At 39.7% G+C, this 26,399-nt stretch overlaps 1 protein-coding gene across 2 annotated transcripts in view; it reads right to left on the bottom strand.

Annotated features, from left to right (window-relative positions):
- The window catches only part of PAWR (pro-apoptotic WT1 regulator), an 80,993-nt gene that overhangs the window by 35,748 nt on the left and 18,846 nt on the right, over positions 1–26,399 (bottom strand). For both annotated transcript variants that reach the window (XM_068669109.1, XM_068669108.1), the window contains exon 3: positions 6,142–6,270. In XM_068669109.1, coding sequence (XP_068525210.1) covers positions 6,142–6,270 — 129 coding nt within the window. The remainder of the gene's footprint in view (positions 1–6,141; positions 6,271–26,399) is intronic.

Genomic DNA, 26,399 nt, shown 5'->3' with positions numbered 1-26,399 from the left:
CACACATCTAGAACACAGTAAACCCTACCCCAATGCCAAAGTCAAAAATAACTCTGCAGATCTCACATACCTTATTGTTTCTTGGTGCTCTTGCCAATACATATTTACTCAACTATTCCCACATCTTATACTTAAATGTCAAACTGTTCGGAGCAGATGACATTTTTGTGTGTGTTCGCACGATGCCTAGCATAACAACCAGCACTCACAGACACTACAACATCTGAAATAAAACATGAGCAGAAAGGAAGCTAACATGAAACACAGGATTTCAAACTACTATAGTGTATTGAAAATGACAGTCTGTATGATTATGGCATCGTTTCCAGAAAAAAAGAATAAAAAAAGAAACAGCCACAAGTTATTGGAAGGTTTTAAGGGATGGAGGAATCTATACATTTATACACCTAGTTTCTCATACTGATAAGACTACCCACAACGTGAAAAAAGCAAGCTTTACTTTTACGATGAGCTTGATTTGCCTTAGGAATGCTTTTTTACCCCATTTTTCTCCCTAGAGAAAAGTCTACTATATATCAGTATATCATTCCTCTGTAGTTTACTACAACCACTGTAATGCCAACTCTCACTCTCCTTTCTTAATAAATTTATTATATATATATATAAATATTATATATATATTATAATATATATAATATATTATATATATTTTATATATATATATGTGTGTGTGTGTGTGTGTGTGTATATATATATATGTATATATATATAGGCTTTGGGTTAACCTTCTCAGTTTTTTCCCAATTGGCTCTCTGGTTTTCCACTCTGGTTTTCCATGAACAGCACAAAGTAATACAGACACAATGTGGTGTCACACTCAGGTATCAGTTCTAACACGACACAAAAGCAATATTAGCACTTCCTGAACAGGATTACACCAAGAAGGGCACATATTTGTGCATCTAGTTTCCTAAAATATTCCCTGAGCCACTGAATTCCAGGAGGCAGTTGTCCATGGTATCAGCACAACCTGAATTCTTTGATACAAAAAGATAAGGCCTTGCATATAGATACGCGTGTATATATATACTTTTATATATACACCCACAAGGTTTATATATATATATATATAATGTTTTGACTGTTAACACAGTAGTTGCATCTTTCCACCTTCTGGAACTCATCAAGTGTTCTAAGTGGCTTTTAAAAATATCTTCATTGGACTGATCATCTTTTTCAGCCAACTCTCGTAGGGTTTTTTGATGCAAGTTATCTTTATTTTGAGTAGATATCATCCCCTTCTTCAACTGAGACGTTACCCTAAATATAACAACACTTCTGTCCAACTGCAAGAAAGACATTGCTATCAAATATTTTTGCACTATTTTTAATTTTACCCTCTCTGCTAAGCAAGAGATGGACCTGTAGAATTGCCAGACTCTGTCAATTCCTAGCTGTAGTTACTGCTTGTCCTTAACATTACCACTCTCAGCCTGCATCCCCATACACTTCAGTCAGTATTTGGCAACAAACATTTTGACCCACAAGCTGAGAGCTGCACAATTAAATACAGTAGAAAAATTAAGCAAGATAGTCAGCACACTTGTTCTCTGTTTGGGAGTTGATACAGTTTTGATTCAGCTGGTGAGGTGAAGCTTTCCACACTATCTTTTGCTGAAGTTAAATGAGAGTTCTGATTGCACTGTATTTTCAATGTTTAGATAAAGTTGCCAGTTGCCACATCCACATTTCCAATAATAAAAAAAAAAGGTAAGTTGATTTCAGCTAAAACAAGTTCTGCTTCAGGAAAAATACTCTCCTATCTATTCTTAAATAAGTCTCACATCTCTGTGCTTTGGGTCAAGGACTTCAAATTCTTCTTAGGAAGAACTTCTTTACTGAGAGGGTTGTAAGGCATTGGCATGGGCTGCCCAGGGAAATGGTGGAGTCACCATCCCTGGAGGACTTTAAAAGACGTTTAGATGTTGAACTTAGTGATATGGTTTAGTAGAGGACTTGTTAGTGTTAGGTCAGAGGCTGGACTCGATGATCTTGAGGTCTCTTCCAACCTAGACAATTTTGTGATTCTGTGAAATTCAGCCAGAGCTAAGCCCTCAAAGCTGTTTTCAAAAACTGCATTTTGACCACAATGCTAAAATAAAACTAAAATAAAGCTGAAAGATCAGGTTAAGGACTGGAAACAAGAGAATATAATTCAGCAATTTATTTGTCTATCAGACACAGAGTCATTAATATCTGTGATTCCCATGTAAATGTCACAGTAATTATTTACAAGCTTCATAAAATGTTCATAGAATGGACAAATCAGTGGAAAACTCTATAACTGAAGAAATGCAGTTACTTTGCTTTATAGGTAGAATTATAATAAATATTGGTTAAAGCCACCTAGAGTTGACTGAGTTCTTAGATTTACAATATAACCTCAATTTTAAGAACAGAATGAGGCTCCACTGTTACACAGTGTACCATCAAAATGAAACTAATTCATCTAAACTGAAATAACACTGTCAAATTCTGTTCAAGTTTGGGCCACTTATAAAAGTATTCTATTAAAAGCGAGTTGACAGTCAGTAATAAACTGATTAAGTCTTAGCAGCTTCAACTTGCTAAGGTTCCATCTGTTCTGTACATGAGGCAGCCTGGGTTTTTGCCAGATCCGAGGACTGGGACACTGTATTGTCAGTGACAAGACACCCCTGCTGTGCTCTGTCAGCAAAGAAGAAGTAGTGCCTGTTTGAATTTGGAGGTGACAAACTTGGAACTGTGCAGGGTAAAATTAATGCAGGCAGTCTGCTAAAGAGAAACTGAGACTGCTGGTCAAAAGGAATAGAATATATAGAAGAAAAAAATAAAAGGAAAATGAGAATACAGTCAAAATATTATATAACAATAACACCAGGGAAATGAAGTGACAACTTCTGGAATGCTTCTTGAAAGAGTGAAAGCAGAGCACAAAAAAAAAAAGCTTGACAAGCAAATTCTAAACTGTATAAAAACATTTCAGAATGAGGAATCCTGAAAAGGACCTCTGGAGCCCACCAGGCCCAAGCCCTGCCCAAGCAGGGCCACCCAGAGCAGGCTGACCAGGGCCACGTTCAGGCAGCTTTTGAAGATCTCCAAGGAGGAGACTGCAGCCTCTCTAGGCAGCTTTTGCCGCTGCTCCGTCACCCACACAGAAAAGACGTGCTGCCTCGTGTTTAGGAAGAGTTCATCCTGTGTTCCAGTTTGTGCCCACTGCCTCTTGGCCTGGCACTGGGCACCACTGAGAAGAGCCTGGCTCTGCCCTCTCTGCACCCTCCCTTCAGGGTGCATACAGACATTGATGAGACATCTCCAGGCCTTCTTTTCTCCATGCTGAAGAGGCCCAGCTCTCTCAGCCTTTCCTCATAATTGAGATGCTCCAATCCCTTCACCATCTTGGTGGCCCTGTGCAGGATTCTCGACATTACGTCCAAGTCTCTCTTGTACCGGGGAGCCCAGAACTCAGCACAGCACTTCAGACATAGTCTCACCACTGCCAAACAGATAAGAAGGATCAGCTCCCTCGACCTGCTGGCAATATTTTGCCTAATGCAATCCAGGCCACCGTGAACCTCCTTTGTGGCAAGGGCACACTGCTGGCTCTTGTTCAACTTGGTGTCTACCAGGACTCCTAGGTCCTTTTCTGTAAAGCTCCTTTGCAAGTGGGTGGCCCCTAGCATGTACTGGTGCCTGGAGCTGTTCCTCCCCAAGTGCAGGACTCTGCACTTCTCCTTGTTGAACTTCATGAGACTCTTGTCAGGCCACCTCTCCAGCCTGTCAAAGTCCCTCTGGATGGCAGCACAGCCCTCTGGTGAGTCAGCCACTCCCCCCAGTTTTGTGTCATCTCCAAATTTACTGAGGTTGAAATCTACCCTCAGTTGTTATCCAGATTGTTAATGAAGATGTTAAAGAGGACTAGACCCAGTACTGACCCCTGTGATCTCCATGTACAGATTGCACCACAGCCACTTTTGGGTCTGGTTATTCAGTCATTTTTTTCATCCACCTCACTGTCTGCTCATCAAGACCCTACTTCAGCAACCTCTTTAGGAGGATCTCAGGGGGAACAGTGTCAAAGGCCTTACTGAAGTCTAGGAAGACAATATATCCCCTGCTTCACCATCATCCATCAGGCTGAGCATTCCATTGTAGAACCCCATCAGGTCGGTCATGCATTACTTCCCCTTGGTAAATCCATTTGGATTTCCTCATGATTTTCTTGTCACTTAATCTCTCACTTAAAACTGCCCTTGTAGCAGTGGTTAACACAGTCACCATCTTTAAGAAGTTTCTAGAGTAGACCAAAGATCTACAGACCACCAAGCTTGATATTTATTCTGAATAAAGTGGTGCTAATGAGTCCAACAGAAATTGGAAGTAAATAAATAAGTATGATATAGTCTGGAAGAGTCACCAGGGCACCTATAAAATAGAAAGCTGTACAAGATTTCTTAAGTGTAACTAATTCAAAAAATGTCCAGAAGAGAAATTTGGTTGACAGTCTACTGAATTTTGGTATTTCCCCTATCCCCCTCTTTTTTTTTTATTTTTTTTTTTTTAACAAAATTAAACTACACTGGAATAAGAGATGATGTCTTTCCATGAATAAATTAGCAGTGAAAAGCCATGAAACGATGGTAGGATCTGACAGCCAGCTATTGCAGTGAATGGAGTACCTGAAAGAGTTCCATGGGAACTCATTCTGGGACCTGTGCTTTTCAATACATTTGGGGAGGTCATGTCCACAGATGTTATTCAGAACAGAGTCAACTGTTGAAATATGTAGGACTTCTCTATTAGGAGTGGCTGGGAGGCAAAACAGTAGGTGAAATACTGTGTACATAAGCATCAAGTGAGGCAAAAAGATAATAATGCATCTCAACTTACATGTGCATGAATATGAGCTGGCTACGATGACTCAGGGATAAACCCAAAATGTTGAACTTGTGTAATAGACACACAAACAAATAAAGTAAACTCAGTGCTCAGCAACACTGAGAAGGGAGACTAGCAGGAATTATCAGGCAAGAAGCAGAAAAAAAATTAGAGCACATGGTTGTAGAGTGGTTTATCTGAATCTTAATCTTGAACATGCTCTTCATTTCTGTTTCCTGAGCCCAAATAAAGCAGAGTCAAAGCAGAAAAAAGTACAGAATGTTATTGAATGTCTTCTGTACATGGAAGAGCTAAATAAAACAGAATTCTTTAGCTTGGAAAAGAGGCAGCTGAGAGGGGCTGTGCAAGGTATTATAGGCTGTGCTTTCTCTGCAGCATTCAGTCACATGAAAAAGAAGCAGTTGTGTTCCCCATGTCTTTCACTGGGACACCTTGGAGAAATCACATGGAAATAGATGGCAACTTATCCCAATCATCTGTGCCTCTGAAGGGACAGAGTATCACCTACTGCAAGGGGACTGGAAAATAAAAAAGGGGGGGAAGTGATTTTGTAGAGGCAAGGTGTTTTCTGTGTGTGTTTGCTTCAATACCAGAATCAGTAATTAGAAGTTTGTTAATTGACAATAAACTGTAATGACTGGATTTCCCCACCCCCCACCATCAGTAGACTTTTGGGCTGTGACAGAGTGGACAAGTCGGGACTGTGCAAAGAAAGATCCTAAGAGGTACACAATAGATGAGACAAGTGATTCTGGGGAAGAGAATGAAGGACAACAAAAAGAAGCAGAATACTGCATGGAAGATAATTTTACCTCTGCTCCTACCTACCAAATCCATCCTGGAAGCATGGAAAGCACCAATAATCACATATGCAGGCAGTCAATAGTTGACTATTTCATATTTTAAGGGTCTTGATCTGAAAAGCTTACTATTAATTAAATATTCTCAACCCCCGAGTATTTTTCACTTATCTTCACATTTTTCTATCTCATACCAAATGAGTGTTTGGTGGACACTTATACCTTTATCTTAACAATCCTGTTGTTAGAGCTGAGTCTCAGCAATGCTGAGTTTGGGGAAAGGAACCTTATGCTCTATTTCTAGATATGTTACAGCTTCTGAATTTCATGTTTGTCTTCATATATTATATAATCTACTGTTAAGTAGGAGTACAAAAAAAGAAGGCAACACCGGTTTAAGAACTGAGTAAAATACCAAAAGGAGAAAGTGTTAAGAACTCACCTGTAGTAAGTATGAGCCAGTGGTATCTGCACTGGAACTCTCATTTTGTATCGTGTTCTGCTGAGTAATAGCATCCTCCTTCTTTCTCTCTTTCTGTCCTGCTTCATCATCTTCATATTCATCAAGGCTCTAGAAACAAAAATATGCAGTTATACAATTGTCTTTTTATGTTGCTTCATGTATTTCCCACATTTCATAAAATTTATGCATCAGTGACTTACTATTTTCAAAGATTAATTTTACATTTCAGAAAAGTTTAATTTATTTCAAACGGATATTAATATCTCCAGTACAAGAATAAAGTTTGACAACTAACTGCTTTTACTTAATCACAAAAAAGAAATAATCCAACTAAGATCCAGCTTGACAAAGCCCTAGGCAACATTGTCCGAGTTCAGTGCTAATCCTGCTTTTTGAGCAGGAGCTTGGACTGTGCCTGAGGTCCCTTCCATTTGACTGATTCTATGATTTTACAATCCCATTTGTCATGAGCAATAATTTTACCTCTACATGACTGATTTGAAGGAGGTACAGAACACCACTAATGTTTCATACCAGATTTACTGAAACACTTGGTTCAAAAGATTACATTTCTAAAGTACTAACTGCTGATAGGTGAGACCCAAAAAGTACAAAATAAAATTCAGAGACATTTCTGACTTCTGAAATACACAGCAGAGACATTTAGAGCTCAACCACCTTTGGATTAAGTCAGCTGTGTCTAGATTGGTCTATACTAGCTTAACGTACACAACCTTACAGAAAGAAAAACTACAATCTAGTTATTTGGAAGACTATCTTGAAGCAGATATGAAGCCCCCAAAAAATAACATCACAAGCTAGCACTCTGCACTAAAACAACGCAGAGAATGAACTATTCTAAGGCATTCAAAAAAGCTTCTAGATGAGTGGGTAACAACTTGAGAAGCAGAGAGCTAGGCTACAAGAGTATGGAGGCACGTGCCAAATGACTTGAACGCCAGTTTCTAATGCACACAAAAAAAATCACCATTCCAAGGCTTAGATACTGACAATCTTTGACATCATCTTTTCCAGAGGACACAAAAGTAGGAAAAAAAACATACAATGAAAATGGTGGAATGCAGTATTTTTGAAAAGAAAAAACACTTATTTGCTAATTGAAAATCACAGCATTAAAAAAAAATTAATAATAATAATTTTGGCTGCTGCAAAGCAAACTCCACAGTGACAAGTGCTGGAAAACTGACAAACTAAAAGGGCATATGCTTCCAAAACTGAACGTAAGTGAACCCAAATAAAGGCCATTCAAATTCTTTACAGTCCCACCCACACCAGAATCCTAACGCAATTTCACCAGTATACTTTTAATCAACATGTTAATGTAGACCTGCCTACTTTTATCACAAAGGAAAGACATACTTGAAAAACGATCACATCTAAATCATTATACACTCAAAAAATGTTTTCAAGAAGTGATCTTTTCAAATTAAGTAATTATAAATCAAAAATATTTCACTTGGTTCTCTCGGGTCCATTACTAATGGAGAGTTTAAAAAACACTGTCACAGCACATTCTAGGAGCTGATCTTTAAATCAACATCCTCTACCTTTTATAAACTGTAACAGTCACAAATTTTGGTAATATAAACTTAAGTCTGTATCCTATTTTATCTCACTATCCTAATAGTCCATTCTGAAGTGACAAAATAAGAAATAAATATACGCCTTCACTGCAACAAGAAACGAAATCATCTTCAGCTCATGTGAAGCCAGCCCTGCTCAGAAAGACCTCAGAGGCTCAGGGAAGATCTCACATAAATTCAGATTAATGTCATGCAGGTGAAGAATGACATGCTATTAGAAAACCAGAAAAGAAAACTTTGTTCTGCTAGCCTCCAGGTTGTTCAGGTAGAGAATTAAGATCCCTGATAAACACAAAGGCAAGAGACCATCTGACTAGTATTTGGAAGAGCAGCCTTTAATAAACTGAGGAGAAAACCAAGAGGACAAAGAAGAGAACAGTTATCATCACAGACCTCAAAAAAAGCTTTGCATTTTCAAGGGTCAACATTCTTTAAAGGGAAGTGTGAAGCTCAGCTTATAATGCTGTAGGAACAATAAAATTGCTTTTGCAACAACCAAGCAGACAAGTGCTCCTTTCCTCACAAGTTCTCTCCTCCAGATATGTACTTCTAAGTTTTTCTAGTAATGAACCCCAAAAAGCTCATGCTCCCACAGTTCAAGGCTCCCTTCCCAAGCACAGAACAGTTAGCCAAGCAGTTGCTGTAAACTTCACTTGGAGAACACAGCCTCTGCACTGACGGCCAGCTCCGGGGAAGTGAACAGCGAGGGAGTGGGCCAAGGACCAGCCGGGGCAAGCATGCTTATGAGTGGTGGGACCCACAGCAGCAGTGGGTTGACATTGGGGTTACAAGGAAGGCAGACGAGCCCAGGCTGGGACATCCCTCAGGAGCTGCAGGCACTGTGATTCCAGGATGGCGCGGGCAGGGCCTCTCCTACAGGCTGCTGGGTGCCACCAGAGGCTTCCCAAACCCAAAAGTCACATTCCTCTTCCAAGCCTGAAGCCACAGCCAACTTAAACAGTGCCCTCATATGAAAGGCTTGATGAGCACCAGTTTACACCCCGACAATTATGGAATTTTAACATTTGAACACTTTTTATTAGAGTTACTAAGATTTTTGAATCTTAGTAACCATTAGCCTTAGTGAGGAAATCCATTGCTTAAGCCTCACCAAATGGTTTGGGTTGGAAGGGACTTCAAAACTCATGACAAAATTAGCTTTCTGTATCCAAAAGAATACATTCAATAGCCTGCTCATGCAATTATCCAGAAATTTCAGTTACCTCAGTAATCTTGGTGCTATTTATGTTCTAGGCTAGCCTTTAGATTAATAAAAATCAACGAAAGTCAACTTGACAGATTTTAATTTTTACTGAAAAATTAAGAACACTCTTGAACTTTTTTGTTCAAACTGCCCTACAGCTGAAACTGCCTGAACCCAAAGGCTGTTTCAGCCAGGCAGATTAGTGCTTTGCTTGCATCGCCTGCTTCCCTGTAATGCTGCACTTCGCTTCAGAAACCAGCTCCACGCCCCTGAAAGGCAATCGCTTTCTGTCAGCGGCAGCCCAGGATCAGACTGGGAACCACTGAGGTGTAATCCCGACCCATTATATCGTTCCCCTGTCCGTTCCCTTCCCCCTGCTTTTTTATTTTGCTGCTAGGCACATACCATTTCAGATGCTTATTTTCCATTAAAATCATCTGAGTTTTGTAAAGCAGACATTCAATGTGACATTCCCACATCTGATCTTAATATAAGGAATCCACAGAAATTCTTTAGGTTTTCTAGCATTTCAGTAAATGTTTGAAGCTGTAGCAATAAACATTTTTCTGTAAACCTCTAGTATGGAAAATACAAGCAGAATGAGATGCTTTCGAAAGAATCAGAAGGATGAAGGAAGCGGCCCCAAAGATAGCCCTACATTCCAGCACACCGCCGGCCTGCAGCTCAAGCAGGCGCTGCGCACAACCTCCCGCATGATTCACTGGGGTCGCTTCCGATAAACACTTGGGCATCCTACAAACAAAAACCGGGGAGGGGCTGTCTTCTCCAAAAGACCAAGCAGCATTTCTAAATGCAAAAGGAGCGGTTTCGAAATGCACACAAGTGACTCTGGCCGTAACTGTGCTGATGCAAAATGTCCCCGTCCCCATCCCCCTTCCTGCACCAACTTGCTTTTTCGCCTTGCAGTTCTGCTGGCGGAGCACATATCTGGGAGCTTCCCAGTTCGTTTCATGAAAAATCAGTCAGGTTGATTTCAGCAGTTTTAATTAGCCCACGTATTTTGCCTCAACCAGATGCCTGCAGGTTCAAGCTCTTTCTTTCACACAGCTCCAGGGAAGGCTGTGCTACATCAGCTTTTTGAAAATGATGAGCACTTGAGACAGTAACATATTTAAAGAGTCCGGCAAGACAGGTGAGCAGATGTCTATGTATAGTCAGTAAAATTCTGTTTTCAACTTTTTTTGTTTTTCAACGTTTGGGCAATAAATTGAATCTTCACAACACAAGCACCATCAGTTATCCTGACATTTCTTCAGCTTCTTAAACACACCAACGATTTAGGAGAGGAAATAAGTCTAGGTTTCTTCTCATTGCCCCAGAACAACTTTAAACAATTTTAAAAAGGACAGTGAGGTCATTTTCTCTGATTAGTAAAGGTTTAAAGTATGGTATCACAAGTTCTTACCAAGATGCTAGAAAAGCACAAAGGTTTATGTTACTTTTAACTACTTCCTAAAAACTTCCACAACAGAAATATAAGATGAGATGAAGTACTCCTTTTCACTCTGCATTAAAATGTGACTAGGCAATCAACTATAATCAATAGTGTCCTGGGAATCAACCCAGCTAACCCTTCAGAAAAGCCTGGAAAAGCTATCTGCAAGTACGAGACTATTTTACACATCATTTCTTGATAATCACTTTTCTTCATGCCGCATGGGGAATCAAAGGCTTTCTGTCTTTATCACACAGAGCCCTGGTATCTGCTAAATTCCAGCTTCCTACCTCTGCACACATCCAACCTTTCTGTCATCACCCCCTCTGAATGCACACCACAAAACAAGCAAAAATCCCAAACCTCAACGATTTGAGACTACATTACCTTTCCCCTTCAGAAAGGCTGCTTTTAACCGCACATTTTAATACACTTCTTCTAAAGTGTCCAAACAGTACCCAAAATATTTAAGTAAAATGGGTTTACAGTAATATAATCCTACAGTGGAACAGCAGTAAAATTGGAAAAAAATGTCTTTTTCACTACATAAGCCTTTTATCAGGTCTAACACGTAAAGAAAAGCACTTTGGCAAGCTGAAAAACATCTCCATGGGGGTGAAAAGAGCTAATGTTATTCATAGGAATTATGTAAAACATACAGTGTTATGAATACAGATCACCCAGCAAATTAAAAAAAAAAAATTAAAAAAAATCACTTAGCCTTAGTTCTCACATTAAAGGAATCCAAAAAAGGATATGGAACTTAGGTACCTTATCTGAATGATCTTTGTGCACTTCTGACAGTCTCCGTATCCAAATGGAGCACTCCAATACCAACAATTAGTGTGATCACAAGCATGGATTTTTAACCCAGAAAGGGAATAAAGACAGGAATCTTTGGTATCTAAGATCAAAAGAGACCCGAATGCAGCAATGGGTCAGCAAACAGCAGGTGGGCCAGAGCACAGCTGACCGCAGCCCTAGGATGTGCTCACCCTGACCACACTGCCTACAAAGCACAGCCAAGAGACAGCCATCACTTGGGGGACAATGAGATGCATGTCTTGCTCTACAGAGCTCATCCTATTTGTGATATGTCCCACCTACATTTTGCTTCAAGTCAATCCTTTTCTCACCCAAAATGGGACCTTTGAAGTACACGCTTTATATGCTCCATTGTATTTCCAGGCAAACGCAATTTGTGTCCTTTGTTTCAACAGGATACATTTGAAAATCCACTTAAAAATGAAGGGGACGTGAGCCATGACCTTATTTGTCTGTATTAGAGCAAAATAACAAAGTATTTTGAATTCTTTTAAAGCTAAGTAAAACATCAACTACATCAACACCAGAATGCCAATTATCCCTCTATTATAATAACAAAAAGCAGCTATGTTTGCCGTTTGTTACTCAGCAAAATACACTGTTTGGCCACCACTGTCTTCAAACATACCACAAAAATGAGTTCAAAAGTCAAATGTTTAACTTAAACTAATCGCCAAAGAATCCTTTATCACAAGGCTTGTCATGAATGATTGGTGGAAATGCTCAATTTAACTACTTAGTACGTGATATTAATATTAAAGTCACTCAGTGAAATACCAGCATACCAGAGGATAGAAGAGAAACTGGGGGGATGGGGAGGGTGTCAATCTAGCATTATTTAAATCCTTCTAGAATAGACAAAAACAGAATAGAAAATATGGATTGGCAAGCTTTCAGAATTAAACACCAAGCTCAAACAGCAGAACTAATGGAAAACCACTATGCAAGGAAGTCAAATTGCGGACACCCGCTCCATGGGGAAATTATTATATGAATATAATAATCACTCAACTAAATGATAAAGCATTCATGCCCTGCTCTTAAAAAGAAAACAGAACTAATCTCAACAGAAAATAAAGAAGCTAGGAGAAAAGCAGCCAAATCCTCCTCTTGTTGACGGATATGATCCATTCCGTCTCACTTCAGAACTAAGAGTCCAAACTTCAAATACAGCACAGCTCTATATACTAGGAGAGTGAAAACAAAACATCTCTCCCTTCTAAAATTTTGCACACTTCTCTTCTTATCTTCTCTAATCAGATTTTGCTGATTAGAAAAAAAATAACATATTTTTTCCCTGTTTTGCTGTTGGTTATGCCTATTAAAGAGCTATCACTAACAAATAGCATTGAACATCCAAATCTCAAAGTTACAGCAACGTTCCCAGGAAACACCAGAAATCAGAAGAAAAATCCATAATGTTTTTTCAAAGTTGAGTCGACCACCAAACCCACCACCTTAGCCTCCTGAACAACATCTTAAAGTGATACATCCAACCTAATACAAAGATCACAAACCACAGGCTGAGCCAAAAAAATCCTTGGCAAAACAAGGTTTGCCTGTTACAGACAGAAGGAACAGAGAAACACTGAAGATATTTGTACCATGCACGGAAGGACTATTTCACAGTTTGTGTTATGCCCTGTATGTTAAAAAACAATAGTTACAGGTTGCAAAACTTGAAGCGTGATCTTTGCGTGGGTATACAGAAAATAAGTGTCTATAGGCTTAGTGCCTGCCTATACTATTTTTCCTATAGAACGTCCTCCCCTATTAGATACAATTCTTAGAGATATTTGCTACTGGAGGCAATGTAAACTGTCTGACATAGGAGCAGTTTACCCACTGGAACAATGGCTAAACAAAAGCCACTCAGGGAACACATGGATAATGGAGTTAGAATGCCTGTAACCACCACTGTTTTGCCTTCAAATGCCATGCCAAAACTAAACAAACAGAAACAATGATCCAAAAGAGAGTAAGATGCATCTTCATGTCGATGAAGACCAAACAGATCAAGCACCCTTTGTTTAAAGCCAGAACAACAGGTAGAGAAGCAAATCCTGGAGATTAGCATGCTATTTTCAAAACAGAAGTTTTTCTTTTCATGTGACAAGGTAATATGGAAGGCAGCTAACTCCTGTTTTCTTCCCTTAATTAAAGATGGTATTTCTAAAAAGAAATAAAGATGAGATCGGTATTTGAGGAATGTTCTAAAAGGAGATCAAACAGGTTAATGTGTACCGTATTTCTAACTATCCTGTCCTCTTAACCATGCACTTTGTAGCAATTTATATTGTCTGAGTATCAAGTTGCATTTAAAATGGCTTTTCAAAAATGTAGTACAGTGCTTTCATAGGTTTCTGCTCTCCTGTTTAACAGGCTAATTGTCATTTTGCTTTTTCTACCCAAGTGAATCTCATTCAGTGTTTACAGACAGTGGCTGTGGGATTGGTCAAACTAAACAAAGGGAGAGAGGCTGCTGACAAGCAAGTGAGCACGACAAGTCAGAACAATAGACTTAGAACCAGAACCAATTCCAAGGGAAAAAGAAAACTTTGGCACAATGCTTTTTTTTGAGACTTGTACTGCATTTCTAATTTGGCAGTGGTATCTTGTGAATCCCTAGAAAAACTGATAAAAATATCGACTAGTTTTTCATCTCTCCAACATTGTTGCCTTTTGACTCCTAAAATAACCAAATGTTTTACCAGAGACAGATGAGGATGCTACACCCCTGTGACGCAGAAAAGGAAATAAAGTACTGAAAAATCACATTGGACAGGACAGACACATAGCTGGATAATAACTGTTAAATTTGATGTTCGGTGCAATAAATAAGCATTTTTGAAGCCTCCATCACTGGCGTCAGGAATAGACAGAAAATATTGATAGAAGCCATGCAGGCAGACAAAGCACATCCCCAGTTGCTGAAATTTGCCAGGTTGGCAATACCCAGCTAAGATAGAAACAATTTAAAGTTGCTGCTGCAGTTAATATTGGAACTATTTCAAAAGAAATGCCCTTATATCCACAACTTAATCCTAGCAACAATACTGTGAAACTGGTTCCCAACTCTGATTTCTGAGATGACCCTTTAACTATGCAGTTTGGAGTGAAGATCTCTTCCTTGGGGGCTTTGCCAACAGTTTTGGTTTTGTGTAAGTGCTATAATGACTGGCCAAGGCTCCTGGTGGAAATCCAGTCCAGGTTCTCATGGTGCAATCCCGTGTCCTAGCAGTATGAAAGTCTTCAGTCACCAGCATCTGTGCTCCCACTTTGTTACAGAAACAGAGCTCAGAGAGTTCCTTTGTACCCATATTTTGATTAAGTCAACAGTTGGGGGAAGGGGAACACGCATAATAATAATAATAGTATAATAACAGGTCAATATCTTAAAGATATGAAACTCACACAAGGCATTTTGAAAATCCAGTTTGCTTCAAGTGCAAGATGCAGCTTAGCTGCCGCCGTAATTCAGCAGACAGACCAGACAGTTTGTCAGACTCCCACCTGAGCAGACAGCACGCACACAGCCCAGCAGGTGCTCGGCTCTTCCCATTCAAAGGCCACGCGGGCAACTGAGGGAGCCAGTGGTTTATTGACTTAGGGAGGGCTGGGGTGAGGAGGAGAAAGCGTGGGACGACAGAGAGCTGTGGGAAACGATCACAGAAAGAACGTGTAGCCAATGCCTGGTGAGAGGGAACTATGCAAGCAAGTGGAGATTGCAGCAGCACAAATAAGCAACCAAGCGAAGGACACTTCTGTGTCACTTGTTTGGAGAAGCAAATCTACATGTTTTACTTTTTCTTGATCTTTCCATGAGTGTCAGAGTGATCTGCTTTATTTTCCCTGCAGCACTCACCTCAAATCTTTACCTTTTGATTACCATGGCCAAGACAGCTCTTCCCCCAGCAGATAAGGAAAACTAGGACTTCAGGATGGGAGCATGCAGCCAGACAAGACTTTGCCACTCAAGAGCATTTCCTGAGCACACTTTAAGCCAACAAAACAGTACAAGCAGGTTCAAGTGCTTTGCTACAGCAGCATTTGCATATGGTGACCTCAGAAGAGAGAAGAACATGCAGAGACACAAAACAGCTCAATCTAGATGTGAGGAAATGTGGTGTGGGGTAGCGATGGGAGGAATGAGTCACGTCACAGAGCTGGTTCAAAACAACAGCACTCCCTGAAGCCCTGCGCTACCATTCCTCGTTATGTTGGGAGAGCTGTGGGATTCTGCAGCAAATCGAACCAGAGTAAGGCAGGAATAAATACAGCAGGGAAAAGGCTAGATAGATAAATCAAAACTTATTTGAGTGCAGAAAAATGTGTACAAAAAAAAAAAAAAGCAATTTTCCAAATTTTCCATTAGGGTTGAGGGTTTTGTTTGTTTGTTTTTCCAGATTTGTTGAGTGCCTGACAAGGTTTTTGGTTTTTAGATATACCTTTACTTGTACAAAACACAGCAGAAGTCTTTGTCAGATCTTCAGCAAATGAGAGGTTCTTTGCATGTCAACAGACTTAGTGTTTCAGACCAGACAACTCAAGCAAATCATTAAGATTTCAGCTTATAAGGCATTTGTTACCTTGATTCAAAACACCAACTGTACACGCACTGCTTAGCTGTTTAACAGGCATAAAAGGTGAAGTCCTCTTTTCTGAAGCACTCAGAGACCCATCAATTACAGATGCTTGATAAAATCTGTTATATCCTGACAGGAATCCATGAATCTGCTCTGTGCAGCACATCACTGGCAAGGGTCTGGGTCGCTGAGGCGCAGAACAAAAGGGCCCTGACAGCCTTCCCTGTGTTGCTTTGAGCTCGAAGAGAGCATGAGGTGAAGGTTAAGACTGACACACCAATTAACGTGCACCATCTTCTCCATGGTAACTGCTCACACACATTGTTTTCCCTAGGCCAATCTGGAACAAACACGAGGTAATTCAGGCCTCACCATCCCCAGAAGAGGAAAGGTGGGCAGTTTTACCTCTTCCAGGAGCACTCAGGCTACCCCAGCCAGCCTACGGGGCACAGGGAACAGGGCTGGCATGGGCCCTCAGCACCACATGCAAGCTCCCACCTCAAGCCACTGCCACAAGGGCAAACAGTGCCTTAAATCAGTGAAAAATCTGTTTGCAAGAATCCCAGGGACAGGAAACTTCCATGGATAAAACAATGCTCCAGTAGGGGTGTTTGTGTTGTAAGCAAGGAAAACAAAAAAAAATATATTAAAAAATAAAAAACATCCCAAATCTCCCAGCCACTTGCACTGAAATCTAGGGGAAGGCAAGAGAGGAAGTGTCAGCAGGGTCCGGACCCTGCTATTCCCGTTATTAAAACGTGCTTTTAATTTCTCAGACCACACGCTAAAGCCTGTAATAATGTCACTTGGAGAACAGAAGGCTGAGTGAGCATCTGAGGGTGAGGAGGAATGTTTTCACAGGCGCAGTTAGTAAATACCACCGGCTCCTGCAGACATTCTTCCTTAAATGGACATTAACATTGCTTTAGGGTAGAAAAAAGCCTCTTGGTCCAACACAAGTGATAGGCTAGCAATTGACCTTTCAGCACCTGCACTAAAAGATACTAAAATTAGTAGAAGGCTTTGCATACACAACGTTACTTTTTGTTTAACAACTTAAAACCCTTCCCCTCCATGCCACATAATTTTCATCTGTAGATTTGGAAGAGTAAGGAATCCCAAAGTCTCTCAAACACGGTAAAAAAAAAAAACAACGTAGAATTAAAAAGTCTCTCTGCCTATCTATGACCGACTGTATTAGGACGCAACTTAAAGAAAGGAAACTGCTCCAGCTGAAAATCAGAACTGAACCTTCACCCAAAAGTTGAGCCAAACTTTATTTGGACATTCAAATAATTCTGCATTACTTTGATTTTCGTTTTACTTCCTTTTTTTTTTTTTTCCCCCACATAAAATAGGTGAACCTATGTAACTGCTTTTTTCCAGCGAAGAAAACAGGACTGCCTTCCCTCCCCAACAGTTCCCAACAAATGTGAGGGACAAGGGCTGAGCCACTGTCCTATTCTTCGCCTTTTCCACTTCTGCCAGTCCTCTGCACCACCATGCCAGGCAAGCCACGTCAGGGTAATTCACCAGAAAAAAGCTAACCCTATAAAAGTCTTTTGTATGCCTCAATCTAGCAAGCTACAGGATCAAAGAGTGCTGGAGTCAGCATGGGTGAGGCAGGCAAAAAGCAAGCAAGGATCCACAGCAGCCCTGACCTGGGAACTTCTGAACTCCCACAGAACTGAGATCTCAGCAAATCAAACCAGAGAAATGCCCAAGTATTCATATAAAGCCCGTACTAATGAGGAACATTACTCAAATCAACTACTTTGCGATTTAAGTAGTACCCTTGATAATGGTAAACACTATTTTTAAGGTGAAAACAAAACTATTGACTCGAGTTCAGAGCTCTGACACATGGTCACAGTTACTTTTTCAACCTACAGGTTGAGTGGACTTTGCCCCTTGTAACCTGCATGGCTGCTACCACTGGAAGTAGCATCAAGGGGCCTACTGCAGAGCTCACCCAATTCTTGGAAGTTTTCACATAAAGGCACAGCCCCGTATTAGGATTCCTAAAGGTAAAAATGCCAAATGAGTCACTGGGAGGGAATTAACGTACATTGTCTTACAGCTTGGCCCCTTAGCAGCGGGGCCATTACAGCTGAAAGAAAAGTAAGCTGCAACACAAATATAAATGAACAGGATTAAAAAAAAAAAAACAGGACAGGATGGGCTTCTTTACCTAGCCTTCCCACCACAAACAGCATGAACTTGGAAATAGCCAGAGACCGTGGCCAAACAACTTAGCCTCATCCTCTGTTCCTATTGGCACTGTCAATTCTTTTGTGCTGGCACAACTGTTTGAGTGGACAGATGATCCTGCTGAAAACTAACCTATCAGAAACAGCAAAAAAAGTTGTTTTCAGACCTGATACTTACCTTACTATAAAAAAGGTGTCCAAGCAAAACACAAGACACATCACAATGACAAGAACCAACGAATCTGGTCTAAGACCTTGTGAAATTTGTGAATTATCCCCTCTCTGAGCTCAGATATGCTACAAATAGTTATTAACTTATATGGTGAACAAAACGCCCAACATGAGCCAGCAGCGTGCGCTTGCACCCCAGCAGGCCAACTGCATCCTGGGCTGCATCAACAGAGGAGTGGCCAGCATGTCAAGGGAGGTGATTGTGCCCCTCTACTCTGCCCTGGAGGCCCCACCTGGAGTACTGTGTCCAGGTCTGGGGCCACCAGCCCAAGAAGGATGTGGAGCTGTTAGAGCAAGTCCAGAAGAGGGCCACAAAGATGGTCAGAGGGCTGGAGCACCTCTCCTACGAAGAAAGGCTGAGAGAGCTGGGGCTGTTCAGCCTGGAGAAGAGAAGGCTCCGTAGAGACCTCATTGCGACCTTTCAATACTTAACAGGGTCTCATTTTATAAGATGGAGAAGGACTTTTTACTCAGAAAATAATAGGACAAGGGAGAATGGTCTTAAGCTAAGAGGATAGATTTAGAATAGACATTAAGAAATTCTTCACTGTAAGGGTAGTTAGACACAGGAACAGGTTGCCCAGCGAAGCTGTGGATGCCCCATCTCTGGAGGTGTTCGAGGCCAGGATGGATGGGGCTTTGGGCAACCTGATCTAGTGGGTGACATCCCTGCAGGGAGGTTGGAAGCTAGATGACCTTTAAAATCCCTTCCAACCCAAGCCTTCTATGATTCTATGATACACTTTATAATAGTGTTCCTCACATGAGTAATTTCCACTGCTAACATACGCAGGCAATTGTAGGAAAGAAATATCTAATGAAATCAAGACCACAGAGATCGTAACACAGCTATTACACTATGCCCTACGTATTACGGCTTTGGCATTCTCTTATTACTGCTTTAAGCAACATTTTCCAGTGTTAAGTGGAACTCCCATTTCCTAAAACAATTAGAGCTCCATTCACACTTCTATGATATTTTATTGTACTTCTGACGCAGAGCTGCAATAAAATAAACAGAAAGTATTTTAAAATTAAGCTGTAGCAGTTTATGCCTGAAATATAAATCTGGACTAGGATCTTTTCTGGCAGTGAATCTGAAAGCATGAAACTTTGGCCATATTTATTTATAGATAACAGAGTGTCTTCTTTACTGGATTCTAGAATACTAATAGAGGATCTGACTCTCTTCACTGGCTGTTTTTTAATTTATGGTTTGTGTTTGAAGACTGTTCTTAAAATGTGTACAGAAGGAAGGAAAACTTAAGCGCATCTATGCACTGTCACATCAAACACCCATGAAGACCTCAGTCATTCTTCACTGATATGAAATACTGTAAGAAAGAATTTGTGCCAAATAATCCAGCTAACATTATGAACACCTTATTAAGTCATCAATAGCAGAATAATTGCAAACAGGATGAAGACTGATTCACTTATGCATCTCATCGCACCTAATAAAGTTTTGTTGCAAAAACAACAAATGCATTACACACAAAAAATGAACACACACACACACACACAAAGGCATAGAGCAGTCTGTCTAGAAAAGCAATCTTTGTCACCAGAGATCTTCAAGAATGTATCAACCACACCCACATCAGATGAACCATGTCAGGGGTGACACAGACACAACAATCCTTTTGGGACAAGATGATGAGCTAGATAATCTGTCAAGGTCCCCTGCAGCTTTATTATCTAAAATTATACCATAGTAAACTCTTTGCATGAAAAGTTTCAGTGCCAACAAATATAACAAATACAGACAGTGAATTTCACAAAGAAGACCTTTCTCCCCACCAACCCACGGAGTTGTCTATGTATACGTCCCACATAAACCAACTGCAGTCAGGCAGGGGACTGGAAGAAGCAAGAATGGAAGCCAGGTAATTCTGCTATAGCACCATCACACTACACAATCACAGCACTTGCTTTTCATGAGAAGACATGGATGTATGCATCAAGAATTCTTTGTGCAGATTCTTGCTCTAATCTGGGAAGGTAACAGAAATAAAGTTTGCCTTGTACCTATTTTACCCTTAAACACTTCCCTACTCATCCCTGCCAAGAAAGGATGGTCGGATGGTAGGTCTCCCTGAATGAGGACGATTGCTCTTCTGTCATTTCAGTGTTCAGATTGTTTTTTCAAGAGAGAAGCACAGAAAATTAGTTCTTAAATTACATTCTCCCCCTTGACCTTACCCAATTGTCTGCACCATACTATTAACTTCAATTAGTACTAGTCTGTCCTATCTACTGAAGGCAGTGTGATCCATGTTTCCCTGCTTTTTTCAGTCAAAATTAGTACCCTTACAACCTCTGCCTTCCTATTAACACAAGCTATTCACAAGCAGACTATAACCGACTTCTGCAATTTAGCATCCAGATAAAATCCTAGGAAAAAAAAGACCTGCTAAATTACAGTGCTTGTCCTTTAGCCAAGAGAATTAAATAAAATAGATCTCCCACTATTTTACCTAGACTGACATCTACCCAGATAACATCTGTTCATCTAGATTTATACTCCTGGATTTGCTTTTTTCTAATTATAACCCTAAATTTATATTCAAATTCTCTGAAAACTTTTCCACTGTTTCAAGGTTTCTGACAAATTAATATTTATGGGCCAGAGACTATTCTGGTCAACTACTTTGAGGTCAAGTTATCTGGACATACTCAGTTCCAAACGTTTATCCTTATTATAGAGCAAAAAACTCCTTGGAAAATCCTCTTTTGACATGAATACATAATCCTGTTTCCTCCTAGCAGAAATGTTTCTTGTACTGCTAATGGCAAACACCTGATAATATATCATAATACTCATTTAACCAGAAAGAGAAACCAACATGACTTAAGATTATGACTGAATAATTGGTTGAGGAAAAAACAAACAAGCAAACAAACAAAAGAAGGGTTACCAGACCTGTGAACTGATGAGATTCTGTTATAGTATCCAAACCGACTGAAGTAAGCCCTTCATTTTTCATTGTAATTGGATAACAGCACGCCCACTGCCAGTAACCAAACCTTCAGAAAGAAAGGTGAGTTAAAGGAGGTACCAACACCATCACAGATAATGGCTCACCACAACCTCAAGTCTGGCTCAGACTCAGATGAATGCAGCCTCTACTGCAAGTGCTGCAAGTACAACCCAAGCCACAGGACTCGCAACTCTCAGTATGGGATGCTGGCTGCGCCCTTCCAGAGTGAAGACCTGAAAGCCACTGCATCACCTGTTCATTGAGACAAATGGGGGAAAATTGGAGGATTTATCTGACTATGCTGGCTTTACAACCTTTTAAAAATAAAAGAGAGGTGACACAAGAATTGAAACTTTTTTAATCTACCCAATAGTTGTTTGCTTGTTCATTTCTTTATTACGCTCCTATAGTGATTTAATTTGTGGTTTTCTTCAAACGCCACCCTCTACTGAGCCGCACTACTGGCAAAGCCAGCCGTGCTGAGCTCTGAGTTATTCAGCCATGCAGACTAAACATTTACCTCTATTCGCTACAAAGTGTATGCATTATTATAGTCTATTCTGAAAGACAACATTTTAATTGAAGAATTTGTAAAGAATGCCTATTTTGAAACACAGCTTTCAACTGCTCTGTGAAACCCTTTGGCAAGGATATTATGCATTCCTCGGAGGATTTAAATTAGTTTGCAGCAGAACAAAACCTGGGTTACGGATAGTAACTTGGATACAGTCACACACGCGCAAAATAGACAGCATTCGCATTCCTCCTGATCTTTTTCTTTGAAAAACACAGCCATCAACATGCAAAGTCCGTTTTAATATGATAATGTGAGGGGTTATTTTGCTAAGAGGAAAATGCTTATTGCGACGCTGTTTCTAAAATAAATTAAACATGTTTGTAGTTCTCAAAGCTACTGCAGGATCTAACCTTACACTATTTAACCCACACCATTTAAAGCTGAAGCTGCTAGTTTTAAACTGACAAGTAAGAAGGTAATTTTACATTAAGGAATGGAACTGTACGTCTTGACTTCAACTACAATTCCTGCATCTTCTTCCAGGATCTGAGACATGCTTGTCTTAAAGTAATTTCTTACTTGTTCATTCCAATCTGATTTTTCCCCTCAGCCTATCAGTAGGGCATCAGAGTAAAAACAGGCCTTAACATAAAAAAGAAACTGAAAACAGCCTCATTAAATCTTCTCAGCATTCAGCTCCCATCTTCCAGGGAATCTTCATATACATGATAATTAGTTTCCTGAAAGGCTAAGGCTTAAATGTCATTTCTTTGTGTTGTAAATTCTAATTATTCGTAGTAAATAAATTAGTGATTCTGTTGTATTGCTTAAAGCAATGCAGAAGCTTGAAGTAATCATACAACTGGCAAAAATTAGGAGTTCCCAAAAAAGGAAGTAAAACCTCATTCTTAGCATTCCAGGAGACTTAAAGAGGGCTCCATTAACACTAACAGGGAAAGGGCCAGTGACCTAGAACTTTACTCGTGCACCGAAACTAGTAATGAAGTCTGAAGAATAAAGAGTAGTGGGTATGCAAAATGCAGCTCCCGCGATGGAGCAGGAGGATGAATAAGCTGCGCTCTAATTTACCCAGGCTCACAGCACACCATGGCTACGGGAGCAGCGTGTTAGCGCAGACCATCTTTCAGGAGTCACATTCTTGGAAACTGGCCGATTCCTGTGGATTCTCACATGACCTTTAGTTTAATAGCAAAGTAGTTAAAAATCAAACAACTCTTCTTACATACAAGTCATAAAGAAAGAAAAGGAGGTGGGGGCAGGGGAGGGGATAACAACTCATTTAGCATTACATACAAATGAGACCATATCATATGGATTTTATGGCTACCCTACCATTATTATTGAACATTACTATCAAGGCTAATCCCTTCCACAAATGTTGAATCACAGTTATGCGCAGTCCAATAATTCATATATTCACTAGTGGAAGACTAGTACCAACTTGAGGGAGAAACTCTCAAATTGCCAAAGAAAAATGACTTTTAGGCACCTCAATAGCCAGCTCTCGTTCCCTAGCACATACTTTAGTGATAAATAAAAATATAATATTGGCAAGTCCTAGGATGACAAAATGGCTGTGTGAACTATCCCCACGTTGCTTTTCGGCTCCACCACTAAGTGGATCAAATATCAAGCTCTTCATATAGGAACACGCCATTCCACATCATTGCTATTAACGAAGCATGAACAGATCTCCTTTTTGCACTGCCCAAGTAAAAGTTTAATATCAGCATGACTAAAGAGTCAAATCAGAATCAAAAGATGGAGGGTTTTTTCAATTTCTGAGCAAAGGAGAACTTCACCACCAGGAAGCACATACTTGAGGATTCATGTTGTCCATTACAGGAAGCTAAAAAGAAGAAAAAATAATTTCTTTGGACACATTACTAAAAATTTGGCTTTCTGAGAGGAAACCAAAGAAATAAAACCATTCTTGGAAACACCAGGCTAAGTGATGCTTCACAAACAGCAGCGCCATTTGACTTTCAGAACCGCCCTCTAAAAATAACAATATGCAGTCCATATTATCTCTAAAGTGTTCTTAAAATTTTCAAGAAAGAAAATGTTCTTCCCAAAATTCTGGAGCATGTCTTTTTGCTTTGTTTTGTTTTTCCCTTATTAGCACAAAGAAGGCAAATAACTTCTACCAGGACAAGCACAATCAGAATGATTAAGATGCTAGGACAGACACGAAAAATTAACAAAGTTTTTTACTGGTCAGAGGAAAGAATTTGTGCTATTTCACATTCAAATTTAGATATCAGCTATCTATAACTAGAGAATAGATATATTTGTATTTGCATTCCATAATTCACTAAGATTAGGAGTCTCCTATTTGGGTGCCGCAAGCAACAGCAGAACTCTTTAAAATACCAGAAATATGTGAATACATATCTATCCAAATAAACATCAACTATTTTTGTTACTAGAAATAATTTTGGTTCTGTTAGCAATAAAAATGCTTCAGTTAAAAAAATGAAGAACAACCTAAAAAATATTTCCTACTTAGAATTACTGTGTTGTACATATCCTTTCTTGATCCATTTTGATTCCATCATTGGAAGAACAGCTAAAGTTCCCTAGGAACCAGAAAGATCTGGAGGAAAAAAAAAATGTACTGAGAAAAATCCAAACTTTTACCGAACAACTTATAAAGAATCACCTTTGTTTCAGTGCAATTTTCTTTGTTTTGTCTTTCTTAACAAAACATTTTCTGTTATGCATCCGATTACTGCAAGGAGAACCAACAAAATCAGACTTCTCTGGGATGTGCTTCTGCTCACTGATAACAAGGGTGAGGAGAAACAACAAAAATGAGATAATTTACACTCCCCTTACTCATACTAAGAGATGACTAACGTACAAAATCAGAGCCAGTTCTGAAATGAGAGACCCAAGTGAACAGAAGAAACTAGAGAGGGTATACAGAGCAAGAGCACATGGCCTAGGAGGAGAGGTTGAGGAAAATAAGTTGGCTTAGTTGTTGAAGAGGAAGCCAAGGAGCGATTTAATAGCAACCTAGAGAACTGCATGAAGGTTAGTTACAAAGACGATAGAGCCAGGCTGATGGAAGAAGCAGACGGACAATGGCCACAAAATACATCAGTTGGGCACTAGGATCAACAGTTCAGTGAGAGGGTAGTAGTACAGCACTGGGCCAAGCTACTCAGATGGTAGAACCTTTATCCTTAGAAGTTTTCAAGCCTCACCAAGACAAATCCATGGCTGACCTGATCTAGCACTGGTGAAAGTAATATTCTGAGACTTTAAAAAGCCCCTTTCAACCAACATTTCGATGCGTTTACTGCATCAGTGGGGTTTTCTTGATTTATTTCCTGCCATTCCCTCCCCACCCCAACCTGGAAATCTCATGGTTGGATTGGCTTTTATTTTTCTCACATTTGGGCAACATTATACATTAATACTTCCTTCTTAAGACACAGGCAAAATCTTTTGTGAATCAAATCTCTGTGCAAAGAAGGATTCAGGCACAAATCCAAAAATGTATCCAAAATATGCAGAAAAGAAAAAAAATGGAAAAAAATCAAAGTAAACAATCAGATGCATTTTTGAAGAAGAACAAGCAGTAAAGTTCTAAAAAACTCAAAGGAAAAGCTTTTAAAAGCCAAAGTTTCTGGATTGGACACAGCAAGTTGATAGGCTATCATTCATCAGGAGAAGGAAAAAGATGGATTGTTGACAATTAACACACTTAACCCAAATAGATGTGTGCTTCTTCCTGTAAAATCTGCTTTATAAATTATCCTTTGAAGAGTGAGCTGCCCTATTTGAGTGCTTTCTTTTTTTTTTTTTTTAATGCTTTGACTATTCCAACTCCTACACTCTTCTGGCTACATACGCACACACAGACAAGTCACAACTTCTCCAATTTATGGAAAACAAGAAATGAAAACATGAGTTAAAAGCTCTAGAGGAAAAATGACCATAGCAGATTACTTTTACCACTACTTCCCTCCGACACCTTGGTCTTAGCAAGAAGCCAAGGGACATATGGGTGAAGCTTTTAACAATGTTTCACATGTCACTGAAATAACAGCAATGAAGACCAATTTAAGAGACATACAGTATGTATAATGGGAGTCCAACTGCCATACTCAAACTCATTTTTCCCTGATTTTGAAAGGTATGCTTTTGGAGGTTCCTGAGCAAGAACTTGTGATGAGATATGAGACAAATAATGGCAATACAAATATGAATTCTACTGAATGTAATAAAATGGATTGATATTTGTCCACAAAACACATTGGTTATTGAAGTCCAAACATACCTATCGCCAGTAAAGTAAGTTATTTTTCACAATGGTTTGGTATACAACAAGGCATATGAAGCAAACTTTATTTTCATTAAAAAGTAACTTCTCAAGGTTATTCTCAAGATGATTTCCCCAAAAGCCCACTTAGATAGGAAAGGACTGTTTGTTTAAAGCAAATACACCTGCAGTTAATAACTAGAGTGAGCAGTGGGATTAACGAAGTGAGATCTATACCAGAAATTAACAGATATTGAATACTTCTATCAGAGTTAAGAACTAAAGACAAAAATAATAAAAGTTTTGGGCAAACCATTACAGCATAAAACTGG

The sequence above is a fragment of the Anas acuta genome, chromosome 1 (assembly GCF_963932015.1).
Source record: "Anas acuta chromosome 1, bAnaAcu1.1, whole genome shotgun sequence".
NCBI lineage: Eukaryota > Metazoa > Chordata > Aves > Anseriformes > Anatidae > Anas > Anas acuta.
The sequence above is the reverse complement of the archived record's forward strand: the minus strand, read 5'-3'. Positions and strand labels throughout refer to the sequence as shown.